Source organism: Mycteria americana, chromosome 12 (assembly GCF_035582795.1).
Source record: "Mycteria americana isolate JAX WOST 10 ecotype Jacksonville Zoo and Gardens chromosome 12, USCA_MyAme_1.0, whole genome shotgun sequence".
Lineage (NCBI taxonomy): Eukaryota > Metazoa > Chordata > Aves > Ciconiiformes > Ciconiidae > Mycteria > Mycteria americana.
In genome coordinates this window covers 9875532-9893482 of record NC_134376.1, presented here as the reverse complement: position 1 = coordinate 9893482, position 17951 = coordinate 9875532, and the positions used below count along the sequence as shown (strand labels likewise).

At 41.3% G+C, this 17951-nt stretch overlaps 3 protein-coding genes across 12 annotated transcripts in view; 2 read left to right on the top strand and 1 right to left on the bottom strand.

Moving 5' to 3' along the window:
* VPS35L (VPS35 endosomal protein sorting factor like) overlaps nt 1-3980 on the top strand; it is a 58080-nt gene extending 54100 nt beyond the window's left edge. For all 3 annotated transcript variants that reach the window (XM_075514605.1, XM_075514606.1, XM_075514609.1), the window contains 2 exons: nt 2508-2654; nt 3209-3980. In XM_075514605.1, the coding sequence (XP_075370720.1) occupies nt 2508-2654; nt 3209-3307 (246 nt within the window). In that variant the 3' untranslated portion in view covers nt 3308-3980. The remainder of the gene's footprint in view (nt 1-2507; nt 2655-3208) is intronic.
* Nucleotides 3981-7136: 3156 nt separating this feature from the next.
* On the bottom strand, nt 7137-17012 carry KNOP1 (lysine rich nucleolar protein 1). Of its 5 annotated transcripts, none has more exons than XM_075514613.1 (5): nt 16894-17012; nt 14227-15640; nt 10428-10496; nt 9842-9919; nt 7137-7480 (listed from the first exon to the last, which is right to left on the bottom strand). In XM_075514613.1, the coding sequence occupies exons 2-5, from the start codon at nt 15637-15639 to the stop codon at nt 7169-7171; spliced, it is 1872 nt and encodes a 623-aa protein (XP_075370728.1). In that variant the 5' UTR covers nt 15640; nt 16894-17012; the 3' UTR covers nt 7137-7168. The 5 variants fall into 5 exon arrangements, 4 of the variants coding, with proteins under 4 accessions (XP_075370728.1, XP_075370727.1, XP_075370726.1 ...); XM_075514612.1 differs by lacking the exon at nt 16894-17012 and adding an exon at nt 16363-16824; XM_075514611.1 differs by lacking the exon at nt 16894-17012 and adding an exon at nt 16370-16824.
* The window catches only part of IQCK (IQ motif containing K), a 173137-nt gene continuing 172119 nt past the window's right edge, over nt 16934-17951 (top strand). For all 4 annotated transcript variants that reach the window (XR_012777535.1, XR_012777536.1, XM_075514619.1 and 1 more), the window contains exon 1: nt 16934-17066. Coding sequence is in view for 2 of the 4 variants with exons in the window: in XM_075514619.1 (XP_075370734.1) it covers nt 17018-17066 (49 nt within the window). In the remaining 2 variants the exon portion in view is untranslated. The remainder of the gene's footprint in view (nt 17067-17951) is intronic.

The following is a 17951-nucleotide window of genomic DNA, read 5'->3' as shown; positions in this document are numbered from 1 at the left end:
AATAGCTGAGCTGTTGCTTTCTCCTTGCTACCTGTGAATACATCCTGTGAGTTGGAGTGCCACCCACAATTCAATCTCAGTTATGTCAGCAGGCTTGGCAGCATGCTGGCATAGCTGTCTCCCTCAGGTTGGAGGTCAGTGCCATGTTACACAAACATTCCTGTTCATCATCATGTGAAGCCTTGTCTGATTCTTCTTGTTCGTTTTCAGACATAGTGGCATTTACTGCATACCTGAGCCTGCCTCTCTCTTCACTTTGCATTGTGTAACTGATGATGTGATGCCAAAATCCTGTCTGTTATACCTACCCCAATACAATGAGAGTTAGCGTGCATCTCATTCTTCAAGCTTTTTAATGTTTCTAGATCCTTTTTGAAGTGTGATCCTTTTTGAAGTACGTATGTTTCAAATTAGTCAAAATGTCATCCTTATTTTAAATAATGGATTTTGTATTTGCATTGATACTGCCTGGAAAACATCACTAGTTGATAGTCAGACTGGACTACTGCTGCTTTTGCATTCTGCCCAATTATTTAACTGTCCTGCTTCTTGTGAAGAAACCTCCAAGCAATTTCCAGGAACCTCTTTGAAGTTTGTATTCAGCAGAATACACACAGGCATTAGATGGTCAATGGGAGAAAAAATTATAGGTAATATAGGTTATTAATCCAGGATACATGGTGATGTAGCAGGATGCCTTGTGAATAATGTGGCAAAACATGGACTAGCTGGCTGTACCCCATATCTGTTTTTCCCTGAAGGATGTTAGTCCTACAAAAGAAATACTACAGTAATATTTAAGCATAACTACTTTGCTTTTATTGTCTTTTTGAGTTGTATTTCTGCTCTTTGTGTTAATACTACTGGACTAGACTGATCAGTTGTATTTCTTTATCTTGTAGGGAGTACAGTTCAATGCTCCCAAATGATGGTTGTAGTTTTAGCCTATAAACAAGTTTTAGAGCTATTGGGATGGAAATGGCTAATGCAGATAACTGTTACAGGAAGAGCTGTCATCTTGGTAGTTTCATGTAATTAATTTAGTGCTTAGGGAACTTCTGGGGCCTTGAGCAGCTCTGGGCATTGCATATGCACGCGTGTGTGTGTGCGCACGTGGTTTCTGATGTGTCAGATTTGTTCTGCATGGACAAATCTACTGTGTGTGTCACATACATGCAGTAGCAGTCTGATGCTTCTAGTTTGGGGCATGCTGTGTCCTCTTTTATAGTTAGCCAATTCTTTAATGGCATGGCTTTCTCCTTTTCCATATTTATCTGGAGGACCGATAGCTCAGTGTATGTCATTTCTTTCATTCATAGCATCTGACCTCTCTTCTGCTGACAGTGAGAAAGGAAATTAATTTACTTTCAGTCCCTTAAGGAAAGGGCAGAGGCTGCATGGCTGCGTTGGTATCATGTCAGGAGTGCACAAGTCGGAGAGGTCGCTGGCACTCTTCTTACCCCAATCTCTGCCTCATTCTTCCTGTAACTTTGTATCTGAATGCTGTATATTAGGTACCCTAACATGTATTGAACTGAGAGGCCTGAAGTGAAGTATTAAGCTCATTAATCGAGGTGCTGAGCTGAGAGTTTTAACTACTACTCTGCTGCTGTGGTTTCTGTGTAAGATGGAGCTATGCATTTATCAGTGGTCTTTCTTGAGATAAAAAAAAAAAAAAAAAAGACAGCTGCAGCAAAGCAGTATAAACAAATACTATCTCAGATGCATCCAATAATAATTCGTCCTTTAAGCCTTTTACAACTTATTCTGTAGGAATAGGCAGAATCTGCAATAGCATTTTAATTACTTCTGTTTTCCACTCACCCCAAATCAGGGTGGTAGCACCCTGTAAGCTTAGTGCAGGATTGTCTTTGCCCCAGAACTCCTCCATAGAGGCTGAAGGGCATGGTGCTCCTCCATGGTAGATTACCATGAAGCAAGGGCCCTCCTCAGGGTCCCTTCTCAGCAATTTTAGGGGAAGTAGCTGCAAATATGTTGGTATCACCAAAGTTTCAGTGAAAGAATAGCAGGGAAAAAACATCTTTGGTTAAATAAATAAAAGTAAAATAGACTGCTGGAAAAAGCCTGAAGTTGCATTAATCTAAATTTATGATAGTGGTCTCTAAAAAAATATATAGCCATGGTGACGTAAGTGCAAGGTTGGTTGGTGGGAGGGTGATTTCTGTGCAGTTGTAGGGAGTCTTGAGTTAAAAATGTGTCAGAGCTACATACTGTGCTGTGCCAAAGTGGTATGAGGTGTAGGAGTCTTGTGTAATTATTTTATTTACAGCAACTTAAGCTGATCCATGACTATCACTTCTTGTTGCATTTTGAATGGAACATGGAAACTATGCCCCTATTCTTGTGTCTGTAATTATTGCTGTGCATTACAGATCGAGTACCTGCCCCTTGCACTTCTAAGAGTTCAGAGAACCTGGCAAGGTTATGCTGGATATTTTGGGATGACTATATGGTAATATAGGAATTTTTTTTTTTTTTCATTATAGACCCTAAAGCGACAGAGTCAGTTGGCACTGTATTTCTTTAACACTATTCTAGCTCATGGGGATCTACGAAACAACAAACTAAACCAACTTTCAGTCAATCTCTGGAATCTTGCTCAGAAACATGGCTTTGCTGACACCAAGACTATGGTAAGGAAAACAGACAATGCAGAGAAATTTTATTTCTTAAGATCTTTTTCAACTCCTCATTTGGGAAAAGGTAATGTTTTCTTGATCTGAATAAACCTAATCTCTTTACAAGTTGCTCTCTTAAAAAAAAAAAGCACTTAAACCCCGTATTTTTTAAATGCTTCTTAATGAATAAGCAGCCTCTCTTATTTCGAGTGGTCTATATCCTTCTAGCAATTTTAAATGTATTTCACACATTAAGGAACCTGGAAATGTTGGGTGCTATAACTTTTCAGTACAGAAAACTATCTTTAAGAGAAATACAGCATTTTTATGTAGTGGAGGAACTGCATGGTGTAAGCTTGGAAAGCGGGCATTCTAGAGCCTTTAAGAAAGATATACATGATAACGAGCTCTGGAGTAAGAAATGCAAGTGCTCATGTAGCCAGTGAAATTTAGGGAAAATCATGAGAGTGTCTACTAAAACACCTTCACATAGATTAAATTATGGCCTATGAAATGAGAAAAGACAAAAGACACTAAAAATCTCAAAATATCTATCTTTTCATACCCAGGTGAAAACACTAGAATACATCAAGAGGCAAAGCAAACAACCTGAAATGAGTCACTTCACAGACTTGGCCCTTCGGCTTCCTCTGCAGTCCAGAACCTGATGAATGCCTCTTTTCCAAGGAGTCATCTGCACAAGAGAGCATGTAGCAAGGCCAAAAATCACTGATCTAGATTTTGACTGGAGGAGTTCAGTGTATTTTTATTTTACTTAGTGTGACAGATTTACTTGGACACAGGTAAAAGTAAAACTGTTCTGAGTGCAATAATTTAACCTGAATTTCTGTTTCCAGTTTTACCACTATATTCTTATTTTAAATGCTGATTTTGATTCAGTAAATGGTATTTTGGACCTCTATGGTTGCAAAAGCCTTTCAAAATCTAATCTGTTGTCATTTTAGCAACAAAGGAAGAAGATAATCTGCACGGATCAGTTCACAGCCTCCAAACTTCATCCCACATGCAGAATAGTCTTTCTCCTGTGTAGAAAACAGTATTTCAATATAATAATCCTACTAAGTCGTCCTTCTGCTTTGGGATGCTGCCAACATTTGTTTGGTCAGTTCTAGTAAGAGAGAAAAATGGCCGAGGTGTTACTGTTCTAATTTGTACAATACATCTTCACAGACATGTTTATGCTTTCATTTTAGTTCAGTGGTGTTTTGTAAAATGGAAGGAATCTTTAAGTGCTCTCTGCAAAGGAAAATGGAAATGTATGCAAAGTACTTTATATTCGCAAAGTACACTGTATCACTGAATAAAACAATTTGCAGTTGATCTGTTTGTTCTGGGGGAGTTTCTTTGCATATACGAATTTATCACTTTACCCTTGTGGAATTTAGTTACATGTACTGCTATTACACCTAATAAATTTCACTCTCACCACTTCTGTCCCACGGTAAGGAACCACGTTGAGACCTTGCATCTATTGCTGCTTTTGCTCAGTGGTAAGTATTTTAATGAGCTAAATCCTTATATGGATATTAAGATATATTTTTGCACAAAAATGTTTTATTTTGTTAAGGCTAAACAAGTAATCAGTTTTGCTAGAACCATATATTTAAGGAGTTAGCAAGCTGATCATAAATACCACCCAAATTATTAAACCATTCTTGTTGCATGTTTTTCATCTCCTCAGTGGTCATTGAAGCAGGGTACATCTAAAATATTTATTTTGTGTTAAGGTTGTAAAGAACTGAACTAGGACCCTTTGGGCCTGGTACAGACTATATATGAAAGCTGAGTAAAACTGCAGGAACAGAAGACAATTATGAAGTGGTATCAACTGGATACAGAACCTTTCCAACCTTTAGTACGTAGCTATTTTAATTATACTGACTTTCCTTAAATAACTCTGTATAAAGCGCACATAGGTAATTAAATGATAGTACTGCATATGTTATCATGTCACACTTAAATTTAGCTTTCCTTCTTGCTGCAGCTGCACAAAACAACTCTCAACAGCATGTAGATGATTCTTCCTGTTGGGCTTGGAAACGCAAACCACAAACTGGGTAAGTGGGATTAAACTCTGAGCTCTCTAAACCGCCCAGTGGGTCACACTAAGCAGCTGTGGTATGGCAGAAATTGCCCTCTGGGGGCAAATGTACTGCTCTAAACCCAGTGTGGAGTTGTTCCAGATTCTGTAAAATGGAAGCTCTTACAGCTGGCTTACAAATGTCCCAACTGTTCCTCTTCCCCATACAGGCACCAATTTTTGCCTGTTGTCTTTTGAGCACAGTATAAATTTGGTTTCTTTATTGAAGCAAGACCGCCATGAGAAATGCTTTCAAGTGTTTTACTGCTGGTTTTATTAGTGCAAAAATAGCTCAACAACAGGCAGAAAGCTCTGGTTAGTTATCAGGAGCAAACTAAACATCTAGCTTAGAAGCTAACACAGCCACTCTAATAATTAAACTGCTTTTGGCTTACTTCCATGTTAGAGCAAAATTAATTTTAGTTAAAGCACTCTATGTATCATAGACCTCCTCTTCCTCCTGTATATCGCAAATATACACGCCAGACCAAGCTTGACTGTTTGAAAAAAGCTGACAGTTTTTTCCCCAGGTATGTGTCTTGTTTTTCAAACTATGACATTTTCATGTGCACAGTATTATCGAGAGCAAGGTGCCAGGCTGTCCACAAAGCTATAGTCAAGCAACACACTGGTATACGTTCTACTATTCTAGATGGGAAAGAGAGTCCTTATCCAAAGGCAAGGCTAGGACTACTATCACCTTCACCATCTTCGTCAGTGGCAGTGCAAGACCAATCGCTACCCCTCCAAGACTGGCTCTGCTGCAGAAAGCTGTACATGCTGTCCCTCTCCTCCTACATAGTCACTAGTTGACATTTTCCTACCTCTTCCTTTATTTTAACTCATTTTTTTGCCAGGCAAGTAGCTGAGGGCCTGAATTCAGCATTTGTCTTAAATCAAGAGAAAACAGAACCTCCACTACCTGAATTTAAGTAAAGCAACAGCTGAAGCCTAGAAGGGCCAGCTGAAGCCAGTTGCTGAGCTTTGAGAACACTGGTGCAAAACAGACTCACCCTGAGGTAGTGGTGGTTTTAAATGACACTTTAAAGGAGATGGTTTCCTCAGACAAGCTCAGACCCTACAGGAAGTGGTTCAGCACCTCCCTCTTCCTAGTATGGGAATGGATTCATGGCAACCCCTTAAGATGGAGCCTCTGCATAATTTTCCCTTCCCCTCAGGAGTTGCCCCAAATGCATTGGAACCAACTGCTGTTTTGTGAAGTATATTTTCTGTGGGACGCAGCTGCTTTCAGGTAGAGCGGTCCACTGGAAAAGACTTTTGTGGAAAGTGAGGTTGCCTTAAAAGAGCAAGAAATTTAGTAGTTCCATTGGCATGATCTTATCAAAAAGGGTAGGTAATTCGGCAGAAAAACAATGAGCTGGGTAAGTAGAGATAGTAACCTAATTCTGGGGGGCTGGGGTTCCCCTGCAAGTTGGCCACTATTACAGTACAGCAGGCATGGACATAAGAGATGTTCACCTTGTTCTGCTTAAGAACCAGAGCTACACTAAAACTTAACAACACTGTCTCCCATAACAAGTGGCACAGGCAGTAATAAAATACATGACAGTTTTTCATGATCTTTTTGTAACTTCAAGCAAGACACTCGGACTGCTTTGGAGTCTTGAATTCTGAACACAACATACACAAATGCAGCATCATATTTTGTACTCGTATTAAAAAGCCAGTGAAAGTGTAAGTTGTCTGAAAAGCCAAAGGTTAGAATTTCATTCAGATTGATGTATAATGGACCCAATTAAAATTACCTTGCTTTCTTTAATTTAGGAAGTCTAGATCCATATATTTGGTGCTGCTATCCAGAAAGTGTTTACCTTCATTTACAGATTAACAGCTGCTGCTTGAAAATCCAACTGCCAGAGCATAGTTAAAATATAAAGGATGTTCAATGCTATTCATTATTACAACGAAGATGCTAATATTTAAGAAACTACTTTCCAAGTTAAAAGTCTCCCCTCATCAAATTTGTAGGCACACCAGTGGTGTTTCTTCAAAGTAAAACTCCATCACTTTGTACCACTCATTGAGTGTAAAAATGTGAAGATTTTACAGAACACTAAAATCCTTTTGAATCACTAAGATGTAGCTAAAAATAAGTTTATGAAATCAGCATTTTAAAAAAAATTTACTAAGTTTCAAACTGTTGCAGGCATTGCCCACATATCTTCAATCTTTGAAGGAGGCTGTCTTGCCTTGTAGAAAACATTGTAAAGGTTTCAAAAACTTACTGTTTAGCTGAAGTGAGGACCCAGCTCCACATAATCTGGCATATGCAGTTGAAAACTTGTACTAAAAGTGCCTCATAAATCAAATTTCTTAAATGTTTTGTATTTTATTTCAAGTAAAAATATGTGGAAAGTAAAAAGAAATTTGCCTGATGAATTTTCATTCCTTTTATTACTTCAGAGTTTTAATCTTCAAATTTTATAGATCTAGATGTATATTTGTCTATATATACTTTTTTGTTGGCAGCAGGTTGGAATCCAAGACCAATTCCTCTATGTTGCTTCAAGTCCATTGCTTTATCAAATTCCATCTTCAGAGCCTGCTGTAACTTCTCCTCTCCTTCCCTGTTCAGAGCCATGTTCGGTTTGTTTGTAGTTGCTGAGAGATTTTGGACAGGCACAGTGCCCTTCTTAAAGCCACCCATCAGTCTAAAAAACTTCATTTCTTCCTCAGAACTTTGAAAAGCAGCTGTACTCCACTGGCCGAACTTTGTATCCTGTGAAGCAAAACAAGGTCAACACTAAAATTAAATAATATCAAGACCAAGGAGGACAATTTCTGGCTGTGTAGCATGAGAACAGAACCACCTACAAAAACCTGACAGGGTTGACAAAGCTGGGAAGCAGTCATTCCATGGGTAGTAACCCTCAAAGGATGTGATAAAAGAATGGCATAACCCTGCACGAGTGCATCTTCATTAGCATTTCAGTTCATTTAACCTGAAGACAGGGTTTAATGCACTTTCAGAATCTCCTTTCCCTCTGTCTTCAGGGATCTTGACTTTTCTGCTCTCTGGATAATATTTACCTAGCTCAAAGAGCCAGACATTGCCCAATCATTTCTCTTATTCTAAGACAACTGTCAGACTTAATCCTCTTTCTCTTTCACTCTGTCACTTCGTACAGTTATCTTTCATTTTCCTACTACCTAGTTAGGTAGCTGTTGTTTTCAGCAGCATTTTGTTATGTTAGTTTTGGAGACAGTATTCAATCTGGCTCATATGGTTTAAGTAATATTTGCATTCTCATCCCACTAATTACCACTAATATTGCAAGTACTCTTCAGGCCTCCCCTCCTGTGCAGTTTGCCATTCCTTAACTCTGCCTTTCACTGTATTCTCTGAACTAGTTCACTCCTTCAGGATTTTTCTTTTGTCTGCAGATACTGGCTCCTTTCTGAGAATATAAGTAATGTCCAAGGAAAATCAGTATTCAACCATTTCTGGAGAACCCAAAATACATCATATGGTTTACAAAGCTTATGAACTTTTGGCTTACCTAAGAACAGGCTTCATTATCTAAGGATCTGATTTGACTCCTGAGCTATAGCTAGGAGCTATGCAGTCATTTATAACTATTTTTGGCAGGACTGCTACTCCCAATTTTTTCTTTAAAATTGGGGATGATATTAAATGGAAGAATGTTTGATCATTAATTAAATAGACTGAGCTGGCTACATCAAAGGAAAAAATGTGAATTCAGCAGTGTGTTTATGTAAGCCTGAAATCCTTCCAAGTGAACAGTTGTAGCTTGCATAAAACAGTCATTCTCTACTAGACAGCCAACATGACAAACAGCACGCTACACAATATTGCAGGCAAGCTATAGCAGGTTTTTTAAGTTAAAAAAATGCAAGGCTGGAGTATCATTCACTGTCACAGGCCAGGATACCTGCTATTAAAAGAAAGCTATCCATAATACTTTAGTATTTTTACCTTGCTCAAAGACAAGTTGCTGTATAAGCCCAGTTCTGTGACACAGATGCATGCACACACACACACACACATATATATATATATCCTCCCTTTGGAATGGGAGACATCTGCACAGATGCAAAAATAATTATGGCTTGTCAAACCCTGTAATTTTTTTTTAAGTGAATTGCTGGCAGGCATTACACATAGCTTTTGCTGCAGCATTTCCAGCTTACTCTTTGTGAAGCTGATGCATTAGTTTTCATGGCTTCTATTCTTCTGCATACTACTAAACAGAGACAGATCAGCACCAAAGAACTGAGATCCCCTGCCAAGGATGTCATTTTTCCTCAATGACTTCAGAGACTATTAGACAGTTGCAGTTCCAGAGCTATTGCAGTCTGCCTCCCACAATGTAAAAACCTACAGGAGTTGTTTCTGGCATTTGTTTGAGGTATATTCCAACTTTCTAGGCATACTGGCAGTCTTGTGAAACAAAGAATCCTGAATTACTAGCAAAGCTTTCTCTCCTCCTGAATCTTATTACCCCTGCTAAATGCTAATGCAACAGTTTCCACTACCTTACTGTAAATCTGGCAGGAGGCAGGCTGAGTAGGATGCAAAAGCAAAGAATAATCATCTTTCAAAAAGGTGGAGGAAAGATGCAGAAGTTAAGAGAGGACTGACTGTAAATATCACACACATGTGTTATCAGTTGTCATCCCTTTTACCTTTCCATGTGCACCCGTTTCTGAATGTCTGCATAGTCTTCCAGATAACAATTTGGATACAATTCAGTGACTGCTATATCCACAGCCTAGAATTATTTATATTTCACAGTAAGCAGAAAGTGCTTCTGTAGCAATTTGTCATGGCTCATTCTCCAAAGGAACCAGAGAAAATGTTGTTTTTAGGACTGATGATGGGAATTAGAGCTCTGTACAACGCCAACTGCTGGTGGAGTTCACTGGTCAGCTCCCAGACTCTCTTGAGATTGTACTAACTTGTTCTATAGCATGACCTTAAATTTACAGTCAGAAGGGAAGACTGTTGTGCCAGGCCATGTACCTGAACCACATACAAAAAAAGAGTGCAGTGATTTTTTCAGGAACTTGCTCTGGGACACAATATTTCCATCAGGTCAAGGTCTAAATTCATACATACCTGTTCCACTTTGGGACTGAAAACCTTAGTTTTGCCAGATTCTCTATCAATTTCCTCTTGCAGAGCCTGCCGCCTCACCTAGCATGCAGAAAAAAACAGCACAAGACATTATCTTCTGTGTCTTAAATGACAGTTAATGTAATTCACAGTGAAAAGATAAGGGAAGAATAAAATAATTACTTATCTTCAGAATTTTCCAAGGATAATTAGAAAGTTGCATGTGATCCTTTTACACACTCAACTTGAGAACTATGATTTTTCTAGGAGTATTTTAAATGAACATTCTGCTCTGTCAGATATGTTTACTCTCCTAACTGCAGGTAACAGCTACATTGAAACTGCCAACATTGATGAGAGGCAAAGAAACCTATATTTAACCTAACAAGCTACTTAGAAGCTTCTGACATTGACTGGAGCTGTACATTTTGGACTTAACCCAGGGAAGGTAAAGCACATTTTAAGCAGAGCTCTATTTAGAGAAGTCTTGGCATAGATGAGCAACCAAGCAGGTTTTTTTGTTACAAATTCTATGCATACCTTAAATGCTGCCTTGCTTTAAATCTTACACAGTTAAGACATAGCATACCTTGTCTATGTTAACTTCATCACAGTTTCCTTTTTTTTCCTGTACAATAGTTACATCACCCACATGTTCCTGTAAAACAGGAAAAAGCTTGTATGAATATTTTTATCCATTCTGGTTAATTAGAATTTACACAGCTCTGACCACAAAAGTAGTAAAAACACTAAGCAATACAGTAGTACTGTTTTGGGGCAAGAAATAGTCAGATCTAAGCTGGAAATGCCAATTAAAACTGTGCATTTCTTTGGAGAGACCTTCTCTCCAAGGCTTGCAAAACAGAAATTTGAGGAGATACTATCCTTTTTTAACAAAGAGGATACGGGATTTTTTTTTTTTTATATTCACACATAAAAATGGACCTGCCAACATCACTGGCATATACAGTAATGTTTGCAGGCAGGGTCATTTCAAATTAAACAGTTTCATAAAAGTTGAAATTTACACTTGAAACGAGGGACAGAGAGTCAAAGTAAAAAAAAAAAAGGGAATTTGTAAAATGGTGGTAAGATAAAGGCCCCTCTGAATGCACAGGACAAGCTTGAAGCATGTTGATCCCACTAGCCACTTAAAAAACCCAAACAAACAAAAAAAACAATCAAGAAGCAGCTGCATTGTGCTCCATCCTGTACAAATGCAGAGTAGATTATGGTCTCCAAGGAGCTTCCAGTATGGAAAGCGCATGAGAAGAGGCATGACCCATACATTAAAAGTGTCTCTACAATGGCAGCAAAGAGCATGTTAGTTCCACATTTGAGAGCGAGGAATAGGGAGCTGATGTGAAGAGACAGAGCAGCTACGGCAGGAATAGATGGGCAGGATGGCAGGAGGCACATTAGTGGCAGGGTCCACAAGCAGTCAGATACCAATAACTCTTCCACAAAGTGCAGCCCTTCAGCAGCTTTTGCTCCATTAACTGGCGTTTCTAGATCATTGCCCTCAGCCCTTCTTTTCCTAATTTGTAATAAGGATAAGATTTTTGGGCATCCAGTGTAACAGGATAAGTAATAAATCCAGGATAGTGGTAAATTAGAGCCATAAGCTTTAGACCAGCCTGGAGAAGGTGGCCAAAGGGAAGATCTATTAATACAGGTAACAATAATCCAAGCATGAAATAGCCAGGGAACACTAAGATAAGGAAAAGATTTGTAAGGTAATTCTGTCAGCAGAAGCTGCTGTTACTTTTTTGAGGGTTTACAGTTTTATTTAAAGCCATGAATGATTTACCTCATTTTCCAAAGCTACCTTTTATACATTGATTTCAAACACACAAAAGGTACATGCACCATTAAAAATGAGAGAACGCTGTCTGCAATAAAGAGAGCTCATTCACTTGGATGAAAAGAAAAAACCAAAAGCAAAAAAACCCCCCCAGTTTACTTCTAGATGGCCTGGTACTGTCTTTTCAGATCTATTAAAACAAGCACGAAAACTGTCATGACAGGATTCTGCAAACAGCTGCAACATATTTTTTTTTTTTTTAGCTGGAAGGTTAAGTGGCAGACAAGGAAGGAGGAAGGGTGCACCTCCATCCCTGCTAATTCACAGCATGTCGCTGACCTGCTGAAGGCTACTGGGTGGCAAAAATCACCCCCTCTGGAGGTGTGCCAATCTTCCCCCAGCATCATGGAAGGGGAGCACGTTCACACGTGGTAGGATTATGCTCTCTGCAGGCAAACAATTTCAAAGAAGTAAACAGAGTCCTCGCTCCTCCTTACTCTGCCCAAGTTGACTGTAATAGCATCCAATGGGAAAAATATCAATCATTGATATTAAGTGGGTATCACTCTACATTGTCTTTAAAAACTTGCTCTTTTGCTTGCTGCGCAAGCCCAACAGAGGATTTTTCAAGGCATGCAGCAGTGTGTGTGACACTAGAAAATGGTTCAGTACTATGGCACAGTTAAATGCAAGACCGACGTTATTAGCCATTTATTACAGCAGTGTCTTTTGGCCTGGCAAGAACTAGATTTCTCTAGAGCGGATTTACCCAGATTTGTCAATCTTCGGGAGATTTTCTCTGAAGTACTTTTTATTATTAAAGGACAGAGCTGAATATGGGGAAGAGAAACAAAGCATGCATCACCCTACACCCTTCTCCTCAGTTGTTTGCAAGGTATTTGCTGTGTTTTCCATTGTAATTGGTCATGCAAGTTTACTTGTCATTGTTAGGCTTATCTTGCCTCCACAGAATGTCAGCAGCTGCAAGAATCCAAATAATGTCTAACAGTCTCAAAAAGGCAATGTCAATTTAATTAGAAAATATATCCCAGCAATAAAACCACTTTGCCCTTTGAAAGGTCAAAAGGAGAAACCTAAGTAAAAAGCCCCAAACATCTGCTCACCTAATGACTGATAAGCATATGCATTCCCAACACAAACCTTTGTGGAAAAAGCCTGTATCTGGGTCTCCATGAAGGCTGAAGAACCTGCTTATATAAATCTATCATTATTAGCACTAGATCCCAGAAAGCTGCCAGGTTTCCACAGAACATGAAGAAACTGCATATATAAAGCACACCATAAAGTGTGCTTGAGAGGCAGCTAGTGCCATGGCCCGCTCTATCCCTAGTTTACAAAAATCTTAAATGATGCTTTATTAACTAGCACTTGGCTTTTAAACAAGCCAAGCATTCAAAGTTCTTGATAAAAAACAACGGGAGTGTAGTTTCCCATTACCTATGAAAATAAAAACAAGCTCCTAATGACTTGCAAGGAGCTGTTTTCAAAGTTGTTTAAGCAGCTAAAAATACAGATGGATACTTACTGAATTTCTGAGCATCTCACAGCTTAATTCCCAATGATAACAACAGAGGTTAGGCATGTAGGTACTAATTTTAGGAACTTAAACAGCTTTAAAATACGACCCTAATCAGATAAAAAAGAAGAAAGTTAAAAAAAAAAAAGAAGTTAAAGCAATAAACCCAGATCTTAATAGTCTCATTTTTGAAAAAAAATCAAAACCTCTGTATTTCAAATCTTTCATCAGTTCCTCTCCATGTTTGTTTCGCCTCAGAAATGGCAGTACTGCAAAACTCTGGGATGGGATTTCCTTTAACAGTCAGTCTGGATACAATTCCAGTTACCTTCAGTTATAATTTACACAGCTCTTGTATCTATTTATTTTCTTGCATACGTTTATTTTTTCAATTAAAAAGTGTTTAGGTTGTTCTCTAGTATTTTTCCATCAGAATTTATGCATCAATGCTCTAGGCCTAGTCTACGCTTAGGATTCTTAGGATTTTCTCTAAAGTTTTGTCCAACTTAGACAACAGGTTTTGGCTAAATTTCCCCCTTGTTTCTAACACTACGCAATTCCAGCAGCAACAGGAGCAAAAGCTTGAGGAAAAGCCTGACAAACACAGATGCACTCACGCTGCCAACATTACCGACCTGCTCAGGTTAAATGACATGGTATTAAAATCCTATTTTGTAGGAGTGTTGCCACTTTGCTAAGAGCAACTGAAGGAGCGATAGAAGAACATTTATGACTGTACATACTAGTTTTCTTTTTGTGCCAATACTTGCTGTTAGTTGTAATATTTACATTTTCACAACTGAAACACTAGATGACTACAGCAGTAAGCATTAAAAAATACTTTCCCATGTTTCACAACTTCATGTGCTGAAACCAATAAATCAGCTGATCCTGCTTCTCAAAACCCAGCGGAGGCTCCTGGTGACCTAAATGTGACCTGAGGGTCTGAACAGGCAGAACAGCCTGCAAAGGAGCACACCGTCTACCTAAAAAGCTTTCAATTCCTTAGCAGGAGGGTGCAAAGATACCCTCTTCTTTCCAACTTACCAATGCCTCATTTCCCATGTCTTCTCTTTTGATCTTTTTCTTTTTTGCATTTGCTTTTGAACATGGTTCTTCAGTGGAGTCCTGTGGTACTTCTTTTTTTCTTTTTTTCCGTTTTCTGTCACAGAGCATATGATTACTATTGCATAATACCCTATCTACAACGTCCCCTGTGACACATTCAGCTTGCTTCATTTTGCTCTCTTTGTTCTTTTTATTGCTTTCTAGTGTTATTTTTTGGCTTTTAGATGCACTGTCATTGTTTAAAGAAACTTGTGAACATGTTGTTTCCTCCTCCTCTTTCTGAATCTTTTTCTTTTTCTTCTTGATTACTTCACTATTATCCTTGATACTCTTCCTGCATTTTTTTCCAGAAAGCTCTTCTTCCTCAGACTCAACTTCTTGCTGTGCAGGGAGATGCTTCTCAGGAACTCTGTGACTGTAGTCTTGCTCATCTTCACATGTTAAGGAGGAAACATCTTTGTTTCTCTTCTTCTTCCTCTTGGTCTCTTTGATACTTCCAGAGTTCTCAGTAATGTCCTCTTCCTCTCTACTTGCCAATGTAATTTCCTGGAAATTCTTTCTTTGCCTTTTTCTGAAGTCACTTAATGCAATGGAGCTATCAGGAACTCCACAGATGTTGTCCTGATTATCTGCTAGTGATAAAAAGGAGTCAGACTTATCTTTCTTTTTCTTCCTCTTCTTTCTTCTCACATAACTCTCCCCATCATTCTCGACAATATCTGTTCCATGGTTTTTGCCAGTAAAAGCTTCTTCTTGTGCAATGTATTTGTGTGGTTTTTTACGAACTTTTTCAGACTCTTTATGTTCGCTGTCCTGGGTGTCTTCTAATGCTAAAGAAAAAATGGCTTTCTTCTTTTTTTTCTTTCTTACTTCACCATCCAATTCCAAATTCAAAGCAGTATTCTTTGTGCTTTTTTTAAAAGCAAATTCATTTTCCCTAGTACCATCTGTACAATGATTTGAAAACTCCACATCACTACCCTGATTCTTCTCCAATGATAAGGAGGAATGACACTGGACTTTTTTTTTCTTCTTTTTGAGAATTTTAATTTGTTCCTCTGATTCTTCTTGAGGTTCCAAATCCAGATGGTCTTCTACATTCACAAAGCTTTTTGAATGTGCTTCTTTCACTAATTCAGAGCCAACTCTGTTTTTCTTGTTTTTCTTCTTCTTCTTCTTCAGTTCTAATTGGTCTAAATATTCATCTTCTTTTAAATTTTCCTTTCTCCTTACCTTTGTTTTTGTCTCAAGCTGGTCATCATCCTCAGTTTTAATGACCGTTTGAACATCTTCCTCAATTTTAATGATAGTCTGGCTCCCACTACTTTTCACCTTTTTCTTTTTCTGTGCAGGTTCCTCATTAACTTCTTTTCTCTTTTTCTTTATTATCATTCTAAAAAACAACATGAAGATGTTAGCGCACCACTTCAACAAGATGACACACATCCTAGTCTATTTGGTCTTCCTTTATTCTGAAACCATTCCATATCTCTCATTGTCCCCGGCACTCTTTTTCCCATTTCACAATCTGCTTTCTGTGATGGGAGGGAACCAGAACTGCATGCACTGAACCGGAGGGGTGAAGTCTACCGGAGGGGTGAAGGGGTGATTTTTTGTCTTGTTCTTTATTGCTGTCCTAGTTAGTTTGTAACTTTCTATTTGTATTTTTGACAGCTGCTGAGCATGACATTTTCACAGAAATATCTACCCTCTAAAAATCCTTCCTACGTGACAAGGCATATACATACATATAAATCGGTAAGTATGGTTAAGGTAGTTTTCCATGTATGACTTTTCACTTCTTTAACGTTGAACTTCACTTTATTGCCCCCTTAGCGTTACAAGATCCTTTCAAGGCACCTTAGTCATTACCTTGAATTTGCTTCTGTGTGTGACTTCTCATCCTTGCTATCCATTTCCTTTCTCGGGACATTTATGCCTACGAGCAGGTCGCAGCAGGGAAGCCTTTGGGGCCCATCTGGTGACGCTCCCTGTCTCTGCTGAGAAACCTGTTTCTTCCTACTTGGTTTCCCAAGATTTCTTTAAGTGCCTCTTGTAAGGCACCCTGTCAAAATCCTTTAAAAAAAATCTGAGTGTACCACCGTATACCCGTACCTGTTACCTGCATGCTTGTCAGGGCTTTCAGATAAAGCCCGCAGATGCGTGTGACCGCCGCCGCCCGCTCCTCCTGCCCCTTGCTGCCGCTGCTGCCAGCCCGTGCCCCGCGGGCGCCGGGCTGACGGGCCAGGGCTGCCCGGGCCTGCCCACAGGCAACCCCCGCGCCCTGCGAAGGAGCCGGACCCGCCGACCGAACCCGATTTCGGGGGACCTGCCCAGCTCCACGCAGCGAGGCGAGGCGAGGCGAGGCGAAGCGGCGTCGCTCCGCTTCTGCCGCCGTTGGAAGGAAGGAAGGAAGGAAGGAGCGGAGTGCGGCGGATGCGCCCGTTACCGCCCCACACGGGCCCCGCCCCACACGGGCCCCGCCGCCCCCCCCGCCAGCGGAGGCCGCCGGGGCGGGAGCTCCGGGCGCGCCTCCGCCGGGCAGGCCGGGGCCTGAGGGCGACCGTCGCCTGGGGCCGGCCGTCCCCTCGAGCAGGCCGTCCCCTGGGGCCGGCCGTCCCCTCGGGCCGCGCCGCCGCCGCTTACCTGCCGCGGCCCACGTGCAGCTGCCGCTGCCCCGCGCCGCCCCGCCGACCCGGAAGGGGAACGCGGCCGCGCCCGCCCCGCGACGGGGACTGGCGGAGCGGTTGCCGCGGCAACGCGGCGCGGCATGGCGGCGGGCGGGGAGGCGCCGAGCCTCTGGGAGCGGGTGTGCGCAGGTGGGAGCGCTTCGCCCGCCCATGCCGGGGCTGCCGGCCACTGGGGGAAGGGGGCGGCCCAGCCCGGCCCGGCCCTGAGCGGGCCGCGGGCCCCGAGAGGGCGGCCCCGGCCCTGACCCGGCTCGGCACCCCGGGGGGAGAGCCCCCCCTCCCCGGGGAGGGCCGCCGGCGCCGGCCCTCGCCGCCTCGGTCACGCGGGGCTCCTCGGGGCCGCTTCTCGCTGCTGCCTGGGCCAAGGCCGGCGCCGGGCTCCTGCCCCGCCCGTGGCGTTGGGGCGCCCGTTCCGTATCAGTGCTGTGGAGCCGGGGAGAAAACCGGCCCCGCGGAGGCGTTGGCTGTGGCTGCCTCGAGAAGGGTGCTGAAACCCCCTTCTCGCCACTGAGAGCAAGTCCAGAAGCGTTTCTGCTCATGAGCGTTACGTGGCTTTTTATTGTCATCATCTTCTGACAGAAAGATACCTTTGTGCGTGTTTCTGCTGCCAGTAGGGGCAAAAGTATCCAGCTGATTGCAATAGTGTCATGGCCTCTGGTTTACCATGCAGTGATCTGCGCCCTGCGTGGATGCGGCGTTGTGGGTTATCCTGGTAAGGGAGTTAGGTTACTGCCTGGGGAAAGCAGAGAGGTGACCATGTCATTGCTATTATGCAAGTTCAATGAGTACAAAAGTTCTGTTACCAGAGTCCGGTTCTAATAGCAAAAGTCTTGGTCTCTTCCCAAGGTCTGAGAGCACTGAGACTGGAAGCTGAGACACCAGCACCATAGTTCTGGGGTGCCTGAATGGGGTTCTTTTCATTTAGCACTTTATCATGCCTTAAAGTAGGTATGTTGCCTTAAAACGGCCATTTTAAATGTAGGAATAAAGTTGCTTATTCAAATATAACTTAGC

Bases quoted from the DNA above. Each gene is read 5' to 3' on its own strand.
- KNOP1 (XM_075514610.1), bottom strand. From the start codon at position 16,163: ATGGATAGCAAGGATGAGAAGTCACACACAGAAGCAAATTCAAG. The intron at 15,641-16,119 runs GTAATGACTAAG...GTTGTTTTTTAG, and splicing joins CACACAGAAGCAAATTCAAG to AATGATAATAAAGAAAAAGA. The intron at 7,481-9,841 runs GTATGTATGAAT...TTTGCTTCACAG, and splicing joins TCAGTCCCAAAGTGGAACAG to GATACAAAGTTCGGCCAGTG.